The sequence below is a fragment of the Archocentrus centrarchus genome, chromosome 2 (assembly GCF_007364275.1).
Source record: "Archocentrus centrarchus isolate MPI-CPG fArcCen1 chromosome 2, fArcCen1, whole genome shotgun sequence".
NCBI lineage: Eukaryota > Metazoa > Chordata > Actinopteri > Cichliformes > Cichlidae > Archocentrus > Archocentrus centrarchus.
This window is the reverse complement of record NC_044347.1, coordinates 1,392,772-1,410,559: the sequence shown is the minus strand read 5'-3', so window position 1 is coordinate 1,410,559 and position 17,788 is coordinate 1,392,772. Positions and strand designations below refer to the sequence as shown.

Sequence of the window (17,788 nt, the reverse complement as noted above, 5' to 3'; positions counted from 1 at the left end):
GCTGAATGCAAGGACTCTCAAGGATGCACACCCACTGCCGCACCAGTCCGACTGTCTTGCTGCTCTGGGTGGAAACATCTTCTTCAGTACCATGGACCTGACCTCAGGGTTTTATAACATTCCTATGGCCGAGGAAGATAAGAAATACACAGCATTCACAACCCCAATGGGATTGTATGAGTACAACAGAATGCCTCAAGGTCTCTGTAATAGCCCTGCATCATTCATGCGAATGATGCTCGGTATATTTGGGGATCTGAACTTCAGCAGTCTATTGTGCTATCTTGATGATCTGCTTGTGTTTGCTCGAACAGAGGAGGAGGTTTTGGAGCGGTTGGAGACTGTGTTTCAACGGCTGCGCCTCCATAACCTCAAACTGAGTCCCAAGAAATGCCATCTGATGCAATCTTCAGTCAAATTCCTGGGTCACATCATAGATGGTAATGGAGTGGCTGTGGATCCAACAAAAGTTGAGGTCATAGCAAAGATGACAAAGACTGACCTGATGGAAGACGATGGCTGCACACCATCAGTGAGGAGGATCAAATCATTCCTGGGAATGGTATTCTATTATCAGCATTTAATTCCTAGCTGCTCTTCCATAGCTAAGCCACTGTTTTCCCTCACTGCTGGACAAAAAAGGAGAGGGAGAGTCAAAATGAGTACCAATGCAGGTGTATACAGAAAGCTGAAGCCTTCTGATTGGACAGATAAGTGTAATGCAGCTCTGTTTAATCTGAAAGAGAGACTGTTGAACTGTGTTGTTCTCACACATCCTGGCACCAAGAATATTGTTGCTGATGCTCTCAGTAGAGACCCGTTTGCAACAACAGTCAGCCATCGGCTGATCACTGAGCAGTATAGTCACCTTCTTGCTGAGTCTGAGACTATCAGCTCTGATGGTGTTCAAAACACCTTCCGCTTAAAGGTCCAGGGTCGGAGAGTACGCAAGTCAGCTTGCCGTGCTATGGAACGACAGCTTGACAATTCCCAGCCCCGGTGTGAAGCCATTGATGCCAAGGCGATCTTAGATATGCATGATGAGTGGGTCCTGTCTGCTGAGACAAGAGCTGTGGAACTGATCCAGTCAGTTCAAGATCTGTTGCTCCCAGGGCAGGATACTCTTCCTGCGTTCACGTTAGAGGAACTCCAGCGCAGCCAGGAGCTTGACCCCACTGTCTCTAAAATCATACCATTTGTCACCAGAAGGAGGCGACCTTCCAGGCATGAAAGGGCAGGATTTGATGCAAAAACTATGGTGCTGTTCAAACAGTGGGAGAGGCTCAAAATCCAGAATGGAATCCTCTATCGGATTACGAAAGACCCGATTAGCAAACAAAAGACACATCAGTTTGTTTTGCCTGAGAGTCTTAAAGGGAAGGCACTGCATGGTGTTCACAACATTGCAGGACATCAAGGGCGGACAAGGACTCTGCACCTGGCAAGACAGCAATTCTTTTGGCCAAAGATGAAGTCTGACATAAAAGAGTATGTCAAATTCTGTCAGAGGTGCATCCTAGCCAAAACACCAGAACCGTCTGCTCGAGCCTCACTGGAGAGCATCAGAACCTCTGCCCCTATGGAGCTGGTGTGTTTGGATTTTTGGAGCGCAGAGGATAGCAAGCAGCACTCAGTGGATGTTCTTGTCCTTACAGATCATTTCACTAAGTTAGCTCATGCTTTTCCTTGCACAAACCAGACTGCAAAACAGGTGGCAAAGAAACTATGGGATCATGTCTTCTGTGTATATGGGTTTCCTGAACGGATTCACTCCGATCAGGGGGCGAATTTTGAAAGTGAACTGATAGCAGAACTGCTCCGACTATCAGGAGTTTCCAAATCACACACCACAGCATATCACCCCATGGGAAATGGAGGGACTGAGAGGTTTAATAGGACACTTGGTAACATGCTCAGATCTTTGCCCCTCCAAGAGAAACACAAGTGGCCTCAACAAATACAGACTCTGACGTTCGCATACAATGCAACCATGCATGAGACCACTGGTTTTGCCCCATTCCAACTTATGTTTGGCCGCATCCCAAGGCTCCCTGTTGATGTGATGTTCAGACAAGTGTTTTGTGATCCTGCAGTTGTCGATAACAAAAGCTATGTGAGAACACTCATGTCGCATCTTCATGAGGCAGCTAGGATAGCTCAAGCACATGCTATTAAGGAACAAGACAAACAGGCAAAAGGATACAACAAAAAAGTAAAGGGTACTTACCTGAACATAGGAGACAGAGTGCTCATTGCAAACAAGGGTGAAAGAGGACAGAAGAAACTCGCTGACAGGTGGGACGCAACAGTGTACACAGTCAAGGACAGGAATGTACAAACTCACACATACAAGCTGGCGGACGATAAAGGCAATATAAAGGTGATGCATCGCAACCTAGTCCTGGATATCAGCTTCCTGCCTGTGGTTACAGCTGAAATGTGTGACGTTGGATCGGAGGAGGGGTCATGTACATCAGACTGCTTGGATTCCCTGGTTGAGGAGGATGCAGAGGACAGGGTAAGTGCTTGGATTAACTCGGCTGATGATGACAGTCAGGAGACTCTGAGTGAGGGACTCTCAGGACTGGATCAGTCAAGTCAGGGTACTGGAGGGATTTCTGCAAATGGTTCAACTCAGTGTTCCACCAAAGGAGAGAACTACTCTGAGAGAGACACTGACCTGGGCAGCTTGGTGGCAGAACCAGACCTACACAACCCATCTCCATTAGAGTCACTGCTAGAGACCTCAGATGTTCAGACAGAACAGTCAGACACAAGTGATGGCACACAGACCAAGTCAATACTCACAGCTCCAGTCACTGACACAAACCCATGAGTAAAACTGCCAGCAGATCCAGGGGATGTGATCACGACACAAGCTGGTAGAGTTAGTAAGAGGGTTAATTGACTCATAGAGTCTATGGTTCAAAGGCCTTTTGATTTGAGACAGTTGACAAACTCTGTTAGTAGAAGATCTCAGTCTCTTCTTACACTGTTTTAAAAACCAATCCAGATGCCCAGAGATCCTGTATGTTTTTTTGATGGGACAATGTTATTATGGAAAAGTGGCTGGGACTGTGTGGTGTAAACGGCATCATATCAATCTAAGAAAGGCTCAGGCTTGATCACCCTTGTGCTCTTTCTGAACCTATTTCATAGGTGGCTTATACAGCTGAGACTAGAGCTTAGGCCTCAGAGTTTAAATCCCACGTCAGGTAACCGGAGACTGTTTGGTCTGGATTTTGGTGAAATCAAGGACGGGTGGATGTAGCGTGTGTATTTAAAATGTTAAGTTTTTTTATATATTCCACCAAGAATCCATCCTCTTATTTGGTTTTGTTGTTATTTTTCATATATATGTATGTAATTGTTTTCTGTTTTTTTATTTTGGGAGCTTTTATTTTTTTTGTGTGTGACCTGTGACTTCCTGTACGTGTCACTTCCTGAGGTTTCGCGCCTCGTCCTCAGTTGGCTGGAGGCGCTGCTGAGGAGAGGTAGGGTTACGCTCGTGCTCCTGATTATGGACACGGTAAATACAGTAAAAGTGTTAAAAAACATCTCAAAGCCTGCTCGTTATACTCACAGACCACGTTGTAATGTTGTTAGATGTTTTTAATGTAAGCCATTGTTTCTGTCGAGTACAGCCCTTTAATGTGACATGCTAGTGTGCCGATCTTCAGCTAGGCCGCAGGAGCATGCAGGCCGTTTCTCATGCAGTTTGTTGGTCCTCTCTCTCTCTTAAAGGTGTGCATGAGGAGGCTTGACATCAAAGTTGCTGTACTGTTTTTTTTGTTTCAGTTCTTTTCTCGCAACACAACGCAGAGAGGTTGCTGCAGCCTAAAGTTCAGAGGCAGAGCGGCGCTGGTTACATATGCATTAAAAATGTGATAGTTTACGTTCACAACATGGTGGCTGATATTAGAACAATGCTTTTTTCAACCTGATCATTAAAACATCTGGATTATGCTTTTGTTGTATATGCTTTTTACATGATTTCTGTAAACCTATTAGCAAAAGGAAACGGCACTCTGGGACACATTAAATGCATGATATATAAGTGTAACTCTTCTGGATTATATGCAAAAATGATCATTCTATCAATAAGGCCTGATTTAGAGCTCTGCATCGGTCCTACATACATAACCGAAAAATCCTCTCTGAACCTATCCTGACATGTACCTCAAGAAATGTAACAACACGTTCACAAAGACTGTGATTAATGCCTAGGCTTCAGAGGTGCTTTCTGGTTACATACATAGGCCCCGTCACTCAATTAACAAGCAGGACATGCATTTAGCGGTTAGCATTAGCTTACTAATTAGAATTAGTGCTGGTTGAAAAAAGTCTGGCTAGAACCTTGTAGTTAGCACGGCTACCAATGACGGCAGAAAAAAGGTTTCTCCGCCATTAGTACATTGAGCAGTACGTACGAGGAGTATTTGAGAGTGCTAAGACCCTCCTTCTGGCACTGATTGGCCGTTTTTTGTCGATTTTTTTCACAGAATATTGGTCTCATACCGTCGCAACATCGTGACAGTTTTAATAAATATGAAAAAACCAGATTTTTTAAATAAAAGTTACATACTGCACCTTTAATCTGTATAAGAGCTTTGTGGCTTTAGTTCTTACTGTCGATGATTGTTTGCCATATTTTCAGTTTTACACATTTAGCTTTTTGGTTTTGAAATAGCACGGTTTACAAAGATTGTTGTTGGTTTAAAACAAACATAACTTATGTATTGTTTATGAAACGCAGAGAAAAAAAAAGACTATTGTGATGAACTATGAATAATTGTTTTACATTCTGTCATAAATGATGGAAGTCACCCAAAAATAGTTATATTTATTTCAGCTCTGAGTGTTTAATATCCAGGTGTTTTTATGAGAATGTGGATCTTTCAGATCAATTTGAGAAGTGATTTTGATCATGATTCACATTTTATTGTGTCATGTAGGGTGGGGCACTGATCTTGGCCTTGACTCAGTCTTGGTCCCTAACGGTCTTGGTCTTGTCTCGGTCTCAGGTTAGTTGGTCTTGACTACAACACGTGTCTCAGCCCCCTCACAGCAGATGACCCCCCCCCCCTCCCTGAGCCTGGTTCTGATGGAGGTTTCTCCTGTTAAAGGAGTTTTTCCTTCCCACTGTCACCAAGTGCTGCTCATAGGGGGTCGTTTTGATTTTAAAGGGTTTAAAAGAGTAAAGTTTCCTCCGTCCGTCAACTGATCTCAGCTGATCCAAAGTAAATATCATTTCCATGTTAATCCTAAAGACTGCAGTACAATTCAAAGACATCACTCATGCAACTGGATTATAATCTGAAACACACTTTGTTCAGTTAACAAATATCATAATTGGATTGTAGTGGTGTTTATATAAACAGCACTAAATCTTACAAATAACACCTGGACAACAAGCACATGTTCATCCAGCAGTGCGATGTTCAGCGTTCATCTCTGGGTTTACCCGCCTTTGGTTGAAGGTTCTAAACACTGCAGCAGGTTATAGCATGAAATGGAAAATGCAGTTCTAATGAAGAGTTACATGATGTTACATGATGTGCCACCACTTTGTCAGTGTTGTTGATAGCTTTCATGAATGGTTGGACGGTGTGTGGCTATGAGGACGCATTTTCTCCTCTGCTTTCATAAAGGATGGTCCTGTGTCTCCTCTGCTGAAGGAGGAAGCAAGGAAGCATTGAAGCTCTTTTCTTGAGCATTTGGAGAATTCAAACAGCTCTCATTAAGGCTGCCACGCAGATACTTCAGGGCCACTTCTCTCAGTCAGGAACCTTCCTTAAAAAAAGAAAAAGGACTACATGAACACAGCCCTGGATTACAGTGATGATGATGTTTCTCCATGGATCAATCACTTTATCACAGGATTCATCAGGAATATTAATGATCATTGTTTCTATCTGTCACAGTGTCCCCTTTGAAGTTTGTTTAAAGAACATTTGGATTGTTTTTACATGAAGAAAATTGTTAATTTTTTCACGTGTACAAACGAAATTTGAACATCAAAGGAAATGAATATTTTTCTTTGTTTTAATGTTCCTGTGAATCAGCTGTGTTTTACAGACTGAGACTGTTTCTGTCAGAGTCAACAGAACCGTGTCTCTGCACTCAGAGGTTTTTGTACGGCGGCTCAGGCAGTTTGTATCACTGTGGTACACGTTTGGTGGAGGAACCAGGCTGGAGTTTGGAAGTAAGTCAAATATTTTTGTGTATTTGATATTTGAAGAACAATAATATATTTTTAAGAGCTTAGATTCAGCTCTACAAACTCAAACAGTATACATTTTAAATATTGCTCAGTATTTTCCACCATGGTCAAATAGAGTTTTGTATGTAAATTGTAATCATCAAGTAAAATGTCATACCAAGTATTAATCCATCAAACCAAATCTAAATATAATTGAGTGAAACATAGCTGAGGTTTTGTCAGAGAGCCGTGTCTCTGCACTCAGAGGTTTTGTGTGACGGCTCCGTCAGTTTGTATCACTGTGGAGGACGTTTGGTGGAGGAACCAGTCTGGAGGTGGGAAGTAAGTTTGGCTCAAATGTTAAATAATAGATCATAATCTGTCTTTAAGCTCAGGTTGAATTTCCATTTTTCTGACACTTTTTGCCTTTTTATGTGTGGCTGATGTTTAAATGTTCTCAGTGTGAGCAGATCATGTGTTTACAGTGAAATGATCAGCTGCTGCTCTTTGATGCTTTTCATTGTAATTATGTTTGTAGACATGCACATAATTAAACTACCATTGAATTGAACTTTATGCTGAAGATAATCATTGAAGTGCTGTGTGACATTTTGGTGCAGTTTGCTGAGTTTCAGGTCTATGAGGACAGTCTGTGCTGATGAGCATGAGAGGTTTCTTAAAGGGAAGTGAAACTGTGTGAATGATGGAGCAGAAAACATCTGTCAGAAACTCCTTAAAGAGGAAATCCACTCTCACACAGTGAAGGTGTTACTGTGTGCGCTCTGTCCTCTAATCTGAATGGTGTCTCCTAGGTGATGTGCGGCCCACCCTGACGGTACTGCCCCCCTCCAGAGAGGAGCTGCAGCAGGGGAAGGCCACGCTCATGTGCCTGGCCAACAAGGGCTTCCCCTCAGACTGGAGTCTGTCCTGGAAGGTGGACGGGAGCAGCAGCAGCAGCAGCAGCTGGGAGGAGAGCAGCAGTCCCGGGGTGCTGCAGAAGGACGGTCTCTACAGCTGGAGCAGCACCCTGAGGCTCCCTGCAGCCCAGTGGGAGAAGGTGGGCTCTGTGACCTGTGAGGCCACCCAGGGCTCCCAGACTCCACTCTCACACACACTGAGGAGAGACCAGTGTTCCCAGTCCTGAGCTGACTCACTGGGACTCTGATCCTGGTTCTCCTGTTACTGCAGGTGTTTCTGTCTCTGATCTTTGTTTTGTAATGTTCATCATTTCACTGTTTGATACAATAAAGATTCATTCAAAGAAATTCTGATTCCATCTGAGGTCTTTTTACCATCTGCAGGCTGAGACACCTTCATAATAAACACAGTTGATCTTCATCTTTGTTCACATTAAAGTGACTTCATGATGGGGTCTGAATGGAAACAGTGACTGTAGTAAATCCAGTCAAACACTGAAATCAATCTTTATGATCATTTTAGTAACAATGTGTAAGATTCCATCATGGATCAGCATAAATACTGTAGGCTGTATATGAAGAGAGCAGATCCACTCAGTCAGGTTTCATTAGTTCAATCCAGTGATGGTAGAAGTGTGAGTCCATCATTTACTGTCAGAGTCAATCTGAACTATGAACAAATATATATACATATAAATACAACCTATATATAGTAGTGATAGATGCTGTGATACCAAGTGATGGCAACATCGAAAAGAAGGAACAAGAGGAGCTCGATAAATACCAAGGACTCAGAGAGGAGCTTGAGAGGACGAGGAAGATGAAGGGTAACAGTGGTCCCCGTTGTAGTCAAGTCAAATTTATTTCTAAAGCACTTTTTTAAAAACAACAAAAGTTGACCAAAGTGCTGTACAAAAGCCACACAGTACATAAAAAAAAAAACATAATATAACACAAGCATCAATTTATATGAAAACCTAAAATAGTTAAAATAACATATCAGGACTTCGTAAAAGCCATGAAATAAAAGTGAATTTCAACCGAGTTTTAAAAATCTCAGCTGTTGGGGAGGTCTTGATGTGACGAGGGAAATGTATTCAATAATTTTGGGGGCAGCAAGTGCGAAAGCCCGATCTCCTCTGTATTTCAGTCTTGACCTCGGGATTGAAAGGAGCATTAGCTCGGCAGACCTCAAAGCCCTAGTAGGAACGTGTAGGCATAAGAGGTCGGAGAGGGTAAGAGGGTTGCTAAGCCATGCAAAGCTTTTAAAACAAGTCAATTTTAAAATTGATTCTAAAACTCACTGGGAGCCACTGTAGAGAAGCCAAAATTGGAGATATATGGTCCAGTTTGCGAGTTCCAGTCAGTACACGTGCTGCTGCGTGTTGGACCAATTGTAATCGATGAAGGTGCAATTGACTGACACCTGAATAGAGGCTATTACAATAGTCGAGATAATGAGATAAAGGCGTGGATCGCTCTCTCAAAGTCCCCAAAGGCGAGAAAGGTTTTCACCTTTGCGAGAAGTCGGAGATGAAAGATGCTCGATTTGAAGACAGCATTGATTTGCTTCTCAAAGGTCAATTTGCTGTCAAAAATCACTCCTAGATTTCTTGCAAAGAGTTTATTGAAAGGCTTTAGAGGGCCGAGATCATGGAGGTCAGGGGCACCAAACACAACAATCTCTGTATTTTGGTCATTCAAGCTAAAAAATTTGAAGCCATCCATAACTTGATATCCTCTAAACAAATCAGCAAAGACTTTAATGGACTCACAGAACTGCGTTTCAGTGGCAAGTAGATCTGGGAATCATCAGCATAGCAATGATACTGTATGCCATGTTTCTTAAAAATTGAGCCCAAGGGGAGCATGTAGATTGAAAAAAAGTGGGCCAAGAATGGACCCCTGGGGGACCCCACGGGTAAGCAGGCTTTTTAAGGAAGATATAGTCCCCAGTCTAACTGCAAAAGTTTCTTTTGGTTAAGTAAGATTTAAACGATTCAAGTGCTGTTCCTCTGATTCCCACATAATGTTCAAATCTAGATATTAGGATACTATGATCTACTATATCAAAGGCAGCAGTGAAGTCCAAGAGTCCTAACATTACTGAATCCCCCAAGTCAGTAGTAGTTAGGAGGTCATTCAGTACTTTTAAAAGAGCGGTTTCAGTGCTGTGGTGAATTTTAAACCCAGATTGATATACTTCAGTAATATTGTTTTGATCTAAAAAAGTCTGGAGCTGAAGAAAAACAACTTTTTCCAGGACCTTAGAGAGGAACGGTAGTTTGGAGATTGGATAAGACTGTAGGGTTGAGATGTTGTTTTTTAAGGATAGGTTCCACTACAGCATGTTTAAGGTTAGCAGGGACGTGACCAGAAATTAGACTACTATTTATGATAATGAAGACACTTGTTCCCACAGTATGAAAGACATTTTTAGTAGTCGAGATGGAATAATATCTACGGGACAGCTCGTGGGATTCAAGTGGCAGACTATGTGGTTCAATAAAGAGAGGGAAACGGGCTCAAAGTGGTCAAAAATGGCAGAAGTAGATGGGTGAACAAATGAGTCAATGACAGGAGGGATGATATTAGACCTCATATTAGCAACCCTGTCAACAAAGAATCTCAGGAAATATTCACACATCTCTGTGGACGCTACAAAAGAGGGAGCATCAGGAGGATTGAGAGCAGACTTAATAACTTTAAATAAAATATGTGGTCTGATTTCTCTGGTAGCACTATTTAACCAAGGCTCGGTTTTAACTTTTTGAGTCCCAGTTATGAGAAGAGCAATGGAGTCAAGGATTTCCAAACAAACTGAATTGAACAGGGAAAGTAGGTCGTCAGTGTTTCAGTGGGAAGACCCATCAAAAAGCATGGCATGGTTACTAATTTGATAAGAAGAGGAAAACCGATCAGCAGTAGCTGGGGTGACAATGCGAGACTGACGTAAAGGTATGTCAGGTTTCACAGGTTGGCTTGAAAGTGAACACTCAAATATTATAGGCTTGTGATCAGAAAGATTTGGTTCACAGTTTTCTGTGTTATAAAGAGACAGGCCACTAGACAACACAAGGTCCAGAGTATGTCCGTGTTCATGAGTCAAACCTTTAACTGACTGAGTGAGATTAAACGAGTCCACAAGATTTTAAAAAATCGTTCGTCAGCGGCATATTCGGGCAGCAAACATGAATATTAAAATCCCCAAGGATTAAAACACTGTCATACTTCGGCATAGTTTCTGCCAGAACTTCAGAAAAGTCTTGTATAAAATCCGGTAAACTAGAGTGCAAAGCACCGGGGTGGAAAGTTTAATCTCAAATAGTTTCATTTTGAGGCTGGAGTAGCCGTCAACTGCTAGCTGCTAACAGTTAAAAGTGTTTTTAAAAACACCGGCCAGCCCTCCACCACAGCCGGTGGTAATCGGAACACTCGAGGCAGTGACCCCAAAACCGTGAGAGTGGCTCCAGCAGATTCCTGGAATGACATCCAAGATCTCTGTCCAGAAGAGCGCAGTCCTGGGAACAGCTAAGATACTGCAGGACCCTCAAGCTCCCAGGCCTCTGGTAGAGGAGCTGAGCTTGGAGGGCTAAGACCGCCCACAGGGTGAGATGGGTGTTATAGTCATTGTGGATAAACATTTCAAGTATTTTCTTTTTTTTTATCAACAATTTAAAAATTTCAATTTCAACCAAAAGTTTTAGTGTTTCTATGCTGTCATTAAAAACAGAGTTAAATAAATATTAAATTAAATGTTTTACAGAAAGTTTCAAATTCATATTTTGCTAAATACAAATGAGTCAACGTTCTCTGCTGCAGTCGGAACACACTCATGTCTCTACAATGACTTTAGAAGTAGCCTCTGTGTGTTGGCCCTGTAACTGCTGGTGACCTGTATAGGGAGCACAGCTGGGATAGGCTCCAGCCCCCCTGCGACCCTGAGCAGGATCAGTGGAAGAGGATGGATGGACTTTAGAAATAAGGTTCCATCATGGATCAGCATAAATACTGTAGGCTGTATATGAAGAGAGCAGATCCACTCAGTCATGTTTGATTAGTTCAGTCCAGTGATGGTAGAAGTGTGAGTCCATCATTTACTGTCAGAATCAACATGAACGCCTTCATGACTGAAACGTTCTCTGCTGCAGTCGAGTGATCATAAAATACATTTGCTGCAACACAAAAAACACACAACATGATCAAAACATGGTTTCATTGAAGAGTCAACATCAAACAAACTGATCTATGTTTGATTCCAAAAGTATCCACATCATAAAGTCAGACTCACAGTTTTAGAGTTTAGAATCACATTTGAACTCTGATCAGTTTAAAAGTCAAATGTAACTTTTTAAATATAAATATGTTTCAATAATCTCAAAAACACAGTCAGCTGAAGTTTTTCCCTCTTCAATATTCTGTTGTTTTTAGTCTGAGTGCAGCTGTTGAGTCAGATCAGTTCCTCTAAAGCTGAGGGAGGTTTTTGTACGGTGTTGTATCACTGTGTGAACGGTGTGCTCCCACCATACTGACAGTAATAAACTCCTGAATCTGCAGCCTGAACTCCTCTGATGGTCAGAGTGTAGACAGTCCCAGATCGACTTCCACTGAAACGATCTGAAACTCCAGACTGTCGAGTTGTAGCTTGATAAATCAGGAGTTTAGGAGCTTCTCCAGGTTTCTGAAGGTACCAGTTGAGGTAGCTAGTACCTGAACTGGATGTACATGTGATGGAGACACTCTGTCCTGCAGCTACAGGACAGAGTGTCTGAAGCATGAACTCTTATATCATGTTGATTCCTACATTTATTGAATTTAATTTTCACTGTTGAATCAAAATCTCTTTGTTCAGTTTAGGGACACGTATCATGCTTTTAAATCCTTCCTTTTCATATGTAAATCATTCATTGTGGTCTATATAAAGTAGAACTGCAATGCTTTGGTCTGAATTCCTCATTATTAGAGCTCCACAGACCCCACTTTGACCCCTTTTCTGACACCCGTCTTAGAGCAGCTCGTTTTGGTGCGGTCTCTTTAAATGTGAATGAGACGCATTCAACTCCACCCTGTTCGGACATTATTGTGGTTTGATAGCAGTTATACAATTAGCTACCAGCAGAGAAACTTTTTGTTCACAATATGAATGAAGTACACAAAGCCTCGATATAGGAGTTAGCAAACACCAGCATCAAGAACGTCACTGAATCCAAGACAAAAACGACAAACACAAAACCAAATAATGTTATTGAAAACATGCAGTACAGTTTTATCCTCAAGGAGCTAAAAGCTAGCACACAGCACTAACAGCAGAAGATACAATGATACTGCTATTAAAACAATTTCCAGGATGTTATATCAATTAGGGATGGCACGATACCACTTTTTTAGGTCCGATACCGATATTTTACATTTGGATATCTGCTGATACGATACAAATCCGATCTTTTTAAAAAAAACAAAAAAACAATTGATTTCAAATGCCTGGATACATTTTACATAAGTCAACAGTCTCTCACACAACAAAATCAAAATCTTTTAGTTGTCTCACATAAAAGACTAAGAACCAGGGAGGGGCAGAGCTTTTCAGGCAGTGGTGTCAAAGCTCTGGAACTGTTTACCACTCCAGCTCCATTTAGCTGACTCTGTGGAGTCTTAAAAAACAGTTGAAAACTTTTCTGTTTAACCAGGCTTTCTGTTGACTTTATTTTTATTCTTTTTCTTTTAATATGTTAATGTTAATATGTTTTTAACATGGTGTTTTATTTGGAGTTTTTTGATATTGTGTTTTAATTATTGTACAGCGCTTTGTTACTTTTTGTGTGTAAAAAGTACTAAATAAATAAATGTAACCAGGTGAAAAATGGGTACCTGTAAAACATGTTTTGTAAACCCCGTTTTGCTTTATTTCATGTACTGGTTGTAATTCTTGCTTTTGTCAGTAAGTGGTGCTATTGTAACACAGAGGTCTAAACGTACAGGAAGTTGAAAAAAACCTCTTGGTTACGTACCCTGGCATGCTAACTGAGAGAAACACAAGAGGAGGACATTTTGTTTTGAGCCAAGACTGGTTGAAGAAGACGACTTTATGGCCACTTTATGAGTGAAGAATCCAGATCTTTGAAGTGCCACCGCTGTTTGTTATGTACTGTTTTTTTCCGAGTGTTTTAGCTGCGTTGCAACAACTCTGTTGAAAGCTAAGAGTGCTGTTCATGCGCCATTTGTTGAAACAGTTGCTTCTTAGAAGTTTCATACTAGTATTATATGACCATTCCTGGTATAAGAGACTATTTTTGCTCCATAGCTTGAACTGTTTTCTTTTATTTTTCACTCCAGAGAAAATAATTCTTTTTTGAGAATAAAGAACTCCTGTTATTTGAAGTTCTGTGTGCTCTATTAATCCCGGCTTCAAATATTGGTACCAGGAGTGGGGTCTCTTAGTACGTGTATGGCGCGCAGCATTAGTGTTTTTTTTTATATGGCGAAGAAGTGGCAAAGAAGTGGCTTAAACCTGATTGGACCTGGGTGGCGAGTCTGTGTGGCGGCATCTGTTTGGAGATCGGTGGAGGACGGTGCTGGAGAGTCTGTGCTGGTGTGGCTGTGAGGGATTTCAGCCAAGGTGATCGTCAGACCAGAGCGCGTTCCAGGCGGGAGGGACAAACGCCCAGCAGCGGTCTTGGAGCAGCCCAGGAGCATCCGGTGGACTCAGGAATTAAACCAATTTATCCTTTCCTGAACAAATTTCTATTGACTCTCAAGTGAACTGAGTAATAACCAGAACATGTCTGACCATGACGAAAATGTTGAGATGGATGACCAACAGTTAGCATTGAGTAATAATGAACAGGAACAGGGTGATGGACAGGGTAATGAACAAAATGATGACACTGAACAAGCTGGGGTGTTACAACAACTAAGTGAGTTAGCTAGAAACAAAAGAAGTCATGGTGGGCCGTCATATCATCACTAAATACTAAGCCAACCAGATCTTATGTCTGTGTACCCAGGGAAAATCACATTTCACCATTTAGTGGTGACACTGACAAAGATGGGAGGAGTGTGGATGAGTTTATTGAGGAAGTAGAAAGGGTCATTTCTGCTAGAAACCGGTCTGCCCCTGAACAGTTCGATTTTGTGCTGTCACTGTTAAGAGGCTCAGGTCTGGATGAGGTGCGCTTAGGCAAAGCCGACGGTGATGTTGTAAAAGACCTGTTTGTTTACCTGAAAGAAGCTTTTGGAGATAAACGTAGTGTTTCCAACTTTTACAAAACTTTTACAATTGTAAACAAAAAGAGGGGGAAGACATACGTGAATTTTCACATTATCTCAGGCCTTTAGTTTTGTACGGAAACAGCATCCTAATTCCGTGGGTAATGAGACAACAGTGTTGAGAGATCAGTTCATTGAGGGCGTCAGAGACCTGTCATTAAGACGAGAACTGTGAAAGTATGTAAGAGGAAAACCTGCATCTTCTTTTAGAGGTGCGCAAGGAAGCTTACTTGTGGTCCTTAGAAGACCAAGCCCCTACCACAAAAGTGTTTAGAACTAAAGGGAAGACGTGCAGTAATGTTACAGCCGAAGCACAGTGCTGTGCAGTCAAAGAGACAGGAAATCAAAGGTATCTAGAGAATGTGATGGAAACTCCCAAAGAACAATACCAAGTCACTAATGGGACTAGACCTAATGAGAAGTCAGCTCCCATAGATGATGTTCTAAAAGTGCTTGCTGAGCAAGGAAAAGTGATAACTGAACTCACTTAAGCTGTGAAAGAGTTGACTACTCAGAGCAAAAACCCTAGTCGCCAGACACCAAATAAGACCAGAACTGGTCCAAGATTTACCTCCGATGGTAAGCCGATATGCTTTAAATGCCGATATGCTAAATGCCAAACTGCTGGTCATGTTGCCAAACAATGCCCCCAGAAAAAACACAAAAATTCTGATGATTCCTCTGTTTCCAGTCAGTTGGGAAACGAGAAACCCTGGTTGCAGTGAGTCGGGTAATGCAGGGTCATGTCATAGACTCACCTGAACTGGAGATCACACGTGAACAAATCCTTGAGCGTGCTATTGGAAAATGTCCAGTGGTCGATCTAAAACTTAATGGCAGATCAGCTCATTGTTTACTGGACACTGGCAGCCAAGTCAGTACAATAATGAGTTTTTCAGAAAATATATTGGTGGTGATGAGAGCATGCTAGCTACTAATAGTTGGCTCAAAATAACTGCTGCGAATGGACTTGACATCCCTTACCAGGGATATATTGAACTGGAAGTTGAGATGAGTTTAAAGATCCCAAACTGTGGTTTCTTGGTTCTGAAACCTTCAGTGAATCCGATTGTTTCTGAAGAATGCATAATTGGTATGAATGTCATTCACAGATGCAGACAACTGGTGACAGCAGAGTTTGGGTGGATCCTTAGACTCTGGGTGGAGGACAGCTTTCCAACAGATACAGGTCTGTTGTATTGAGAGAAAAGCGACAGCTCGGGTTGCAGGCAGAAACAAAGTACGTATCCCTGCATCCTCTGTGTCCACTGTATTTGTAAAAGGTCACACTAAAACCTCAGATACAGCCTCTCAGTTGATCATTGAACCAGTGACCACTCCACTACCACCCGGTTTAGCAGTTATTCCAACACTTGTCATGAGCACCAGCCATATTCTTCCTCTCCAGGTTGTTAATTTCTCCGCTGAGGACGTGTGGTTGGGCCCCAGAACACGGCTAGGCGTGATCTCAGAGGTTGATCCTGTTGAGAGTGAGCAGACATGCCAAGTTAAGTTTTCAGCGCATCTCTGCTGATGTTGAACAGGTTTCAGTTGATTCCCACACAGAACAAACTGACAGTAAGATGCAAACCATTTTGGAAAAACTTGACATAGGAGGCACTGAGGAAGAGCGTGTCGCTCTCTGTGCATTGCTTTCCCGTTACCTTGATGTTTTTGCAGATGATGATGAAAATCTGGGACACACAGATAAGGTGAAACATGAGATCAAGCTGGTTGATGACGTACCTGTCACCCAACCATATCGACGTATACCTCCTAACCAATACCAGGAAGTACAAGAACATATCTCTAAACTTTTGAAAAAGGAATCATACAGGAAAGTGAAAGCGCTTATGCCTCGCCAGTTGTGGTAGTCCGCAAAAGTGACGGCAGTATACGCTTGTTGTGTAGACTATCGAAAACGAAATCTCAAAACCAAGAAAGACGCATTCCCATTGCTCGTATCGATGAGAGTTTTGACGCCTTGAAAGGTGCTAAATACTTCTCCACAGTTGACCTGCCAGTGGGTATCACCAAGTGGCTATGGATGATGAGACAGACATAAGACTGCTTTCACCACGCCTTTTGGGCTGTTTGAGTATGTGCGCATGCCCATGGGGGTCTGTAATGGGCCTGCGACATTTCAAAGGTTGATGCAAGCGACTATGAGCGATTTGATATTTGACATCATGTTAGTCTATCTCGATGACATTTTGGTGTACTCGCCAAGCTTTGAGTCCCATTTGGAACGGCTGGACATAGTTCTTAACGTTTGAGAGACACAGGATTGAAGGTGAAGTGGAAAAAATTCACTTTTTGCAGGAGGAAGTAAAATTCCTTGGCACCAGATTTCTGCCGAGGGTATTGCAACTGATCCCTCCAAGGTAGCAGCAGTCAAGGAGTGGCCATGCCTGGCACCGTTAAGGAGCTCCAATCATTCCTAGGCTATGTAGCTACTACAGAAGGTATGTTGAGGGCTTTTCAAAGATCGCAGCCCCACTGCATGACCTTGTGAATCAATGTCGGGAGCTGCCAGTACAGCCAAAGCTGTCAAAAACTAAATGCATTGTGGGATACCAACAGTCAGATCGCATTTGATACATTGAAAGAAAAGCTTGTGACTGCACCTGTTCTCGTTATGCAGATTTCACTTGTCCCTTCATTTTGGAGACTGACGCTAGTGGTCAGGGTTTAGGAGCTGTCTTGTGTCAGCAGCAAGGTGCAAAAAACGGGTCATTGCATATGCAAGTAGACGGCTAAGAAATGCAGAGCGAAATGATAAAAACTACAGCAGTATGAAACTTGAGCTGCTTGCACTTAAATGGGCAATAGTGGAAAAGTTTCGGGGTTACTTGCTGGGCTCTAAATTCACTGTTATATCAGACAATAATCCCTTGTGTCATCTAAAAAGTGCAAAACTTGGAGCTATTGACAGAGATGGGTAGCGCAGTTAGCTGCTTTCGACTTTGACGTGCAGTACCGGCCAGGTCGGTGCAACCCAGCAGCTGATGCACTGTCACGATACCCGTTAGCAGGGGAGCCAGAACCAACTGACGATGAGGAATTTGATGATTGTATTGCAATTGCAATGTGATTTGTAAAGGCACTGCTCTTGCCAAACTGTTACAGCTGGGCTCAAATGCTGTCAGCTGAACCAGATCAGGGCTGTGGAAAATGGAAAGTGTGAGTCACATGCTAAAGAGGCTACACCAACTCTTCCAGGCTATTCCAAGGAAGAGCTGCAAACATTTCAATGTCAAGACCCAGTGATTAGTGTTCTAAAACAGTTTTTGGATCGAGACAGCCCACCAAGTTCACAAGAAAGGAAGAACCTTCTGTCGCAGTCAAGTCATTGTTGAAACAATGGAAACACATTAAGATGCGTGTGGATTGGTGTATCGAG

General features: G+C 42.3%; 1 pseudogene and 1 gene segment (V, D, J or C); one reads left to right on the top strand and one right to left on the bottom strand.

Annotated features, from left to right (window-relative positions):
* The window catches only part of LOC115791158 (NACHT, LRR and PYD domains-containing protein 12-like), a 1,329,445-nt pseudogene that overhangs the window by 323,226 nt on the left and 988,431 nt on the right, over positions 1–17,788 (bottom strand).
* LOC115791665 (Ig kappa-b4 chain C region-like) lies at positions 6,145–7,467 on the top strand. The segment is given in 2 exon segments: positions 6,145–6,205; positions 7,015–7,467. A coding segment is annotated over 1 exon segment (261 nt).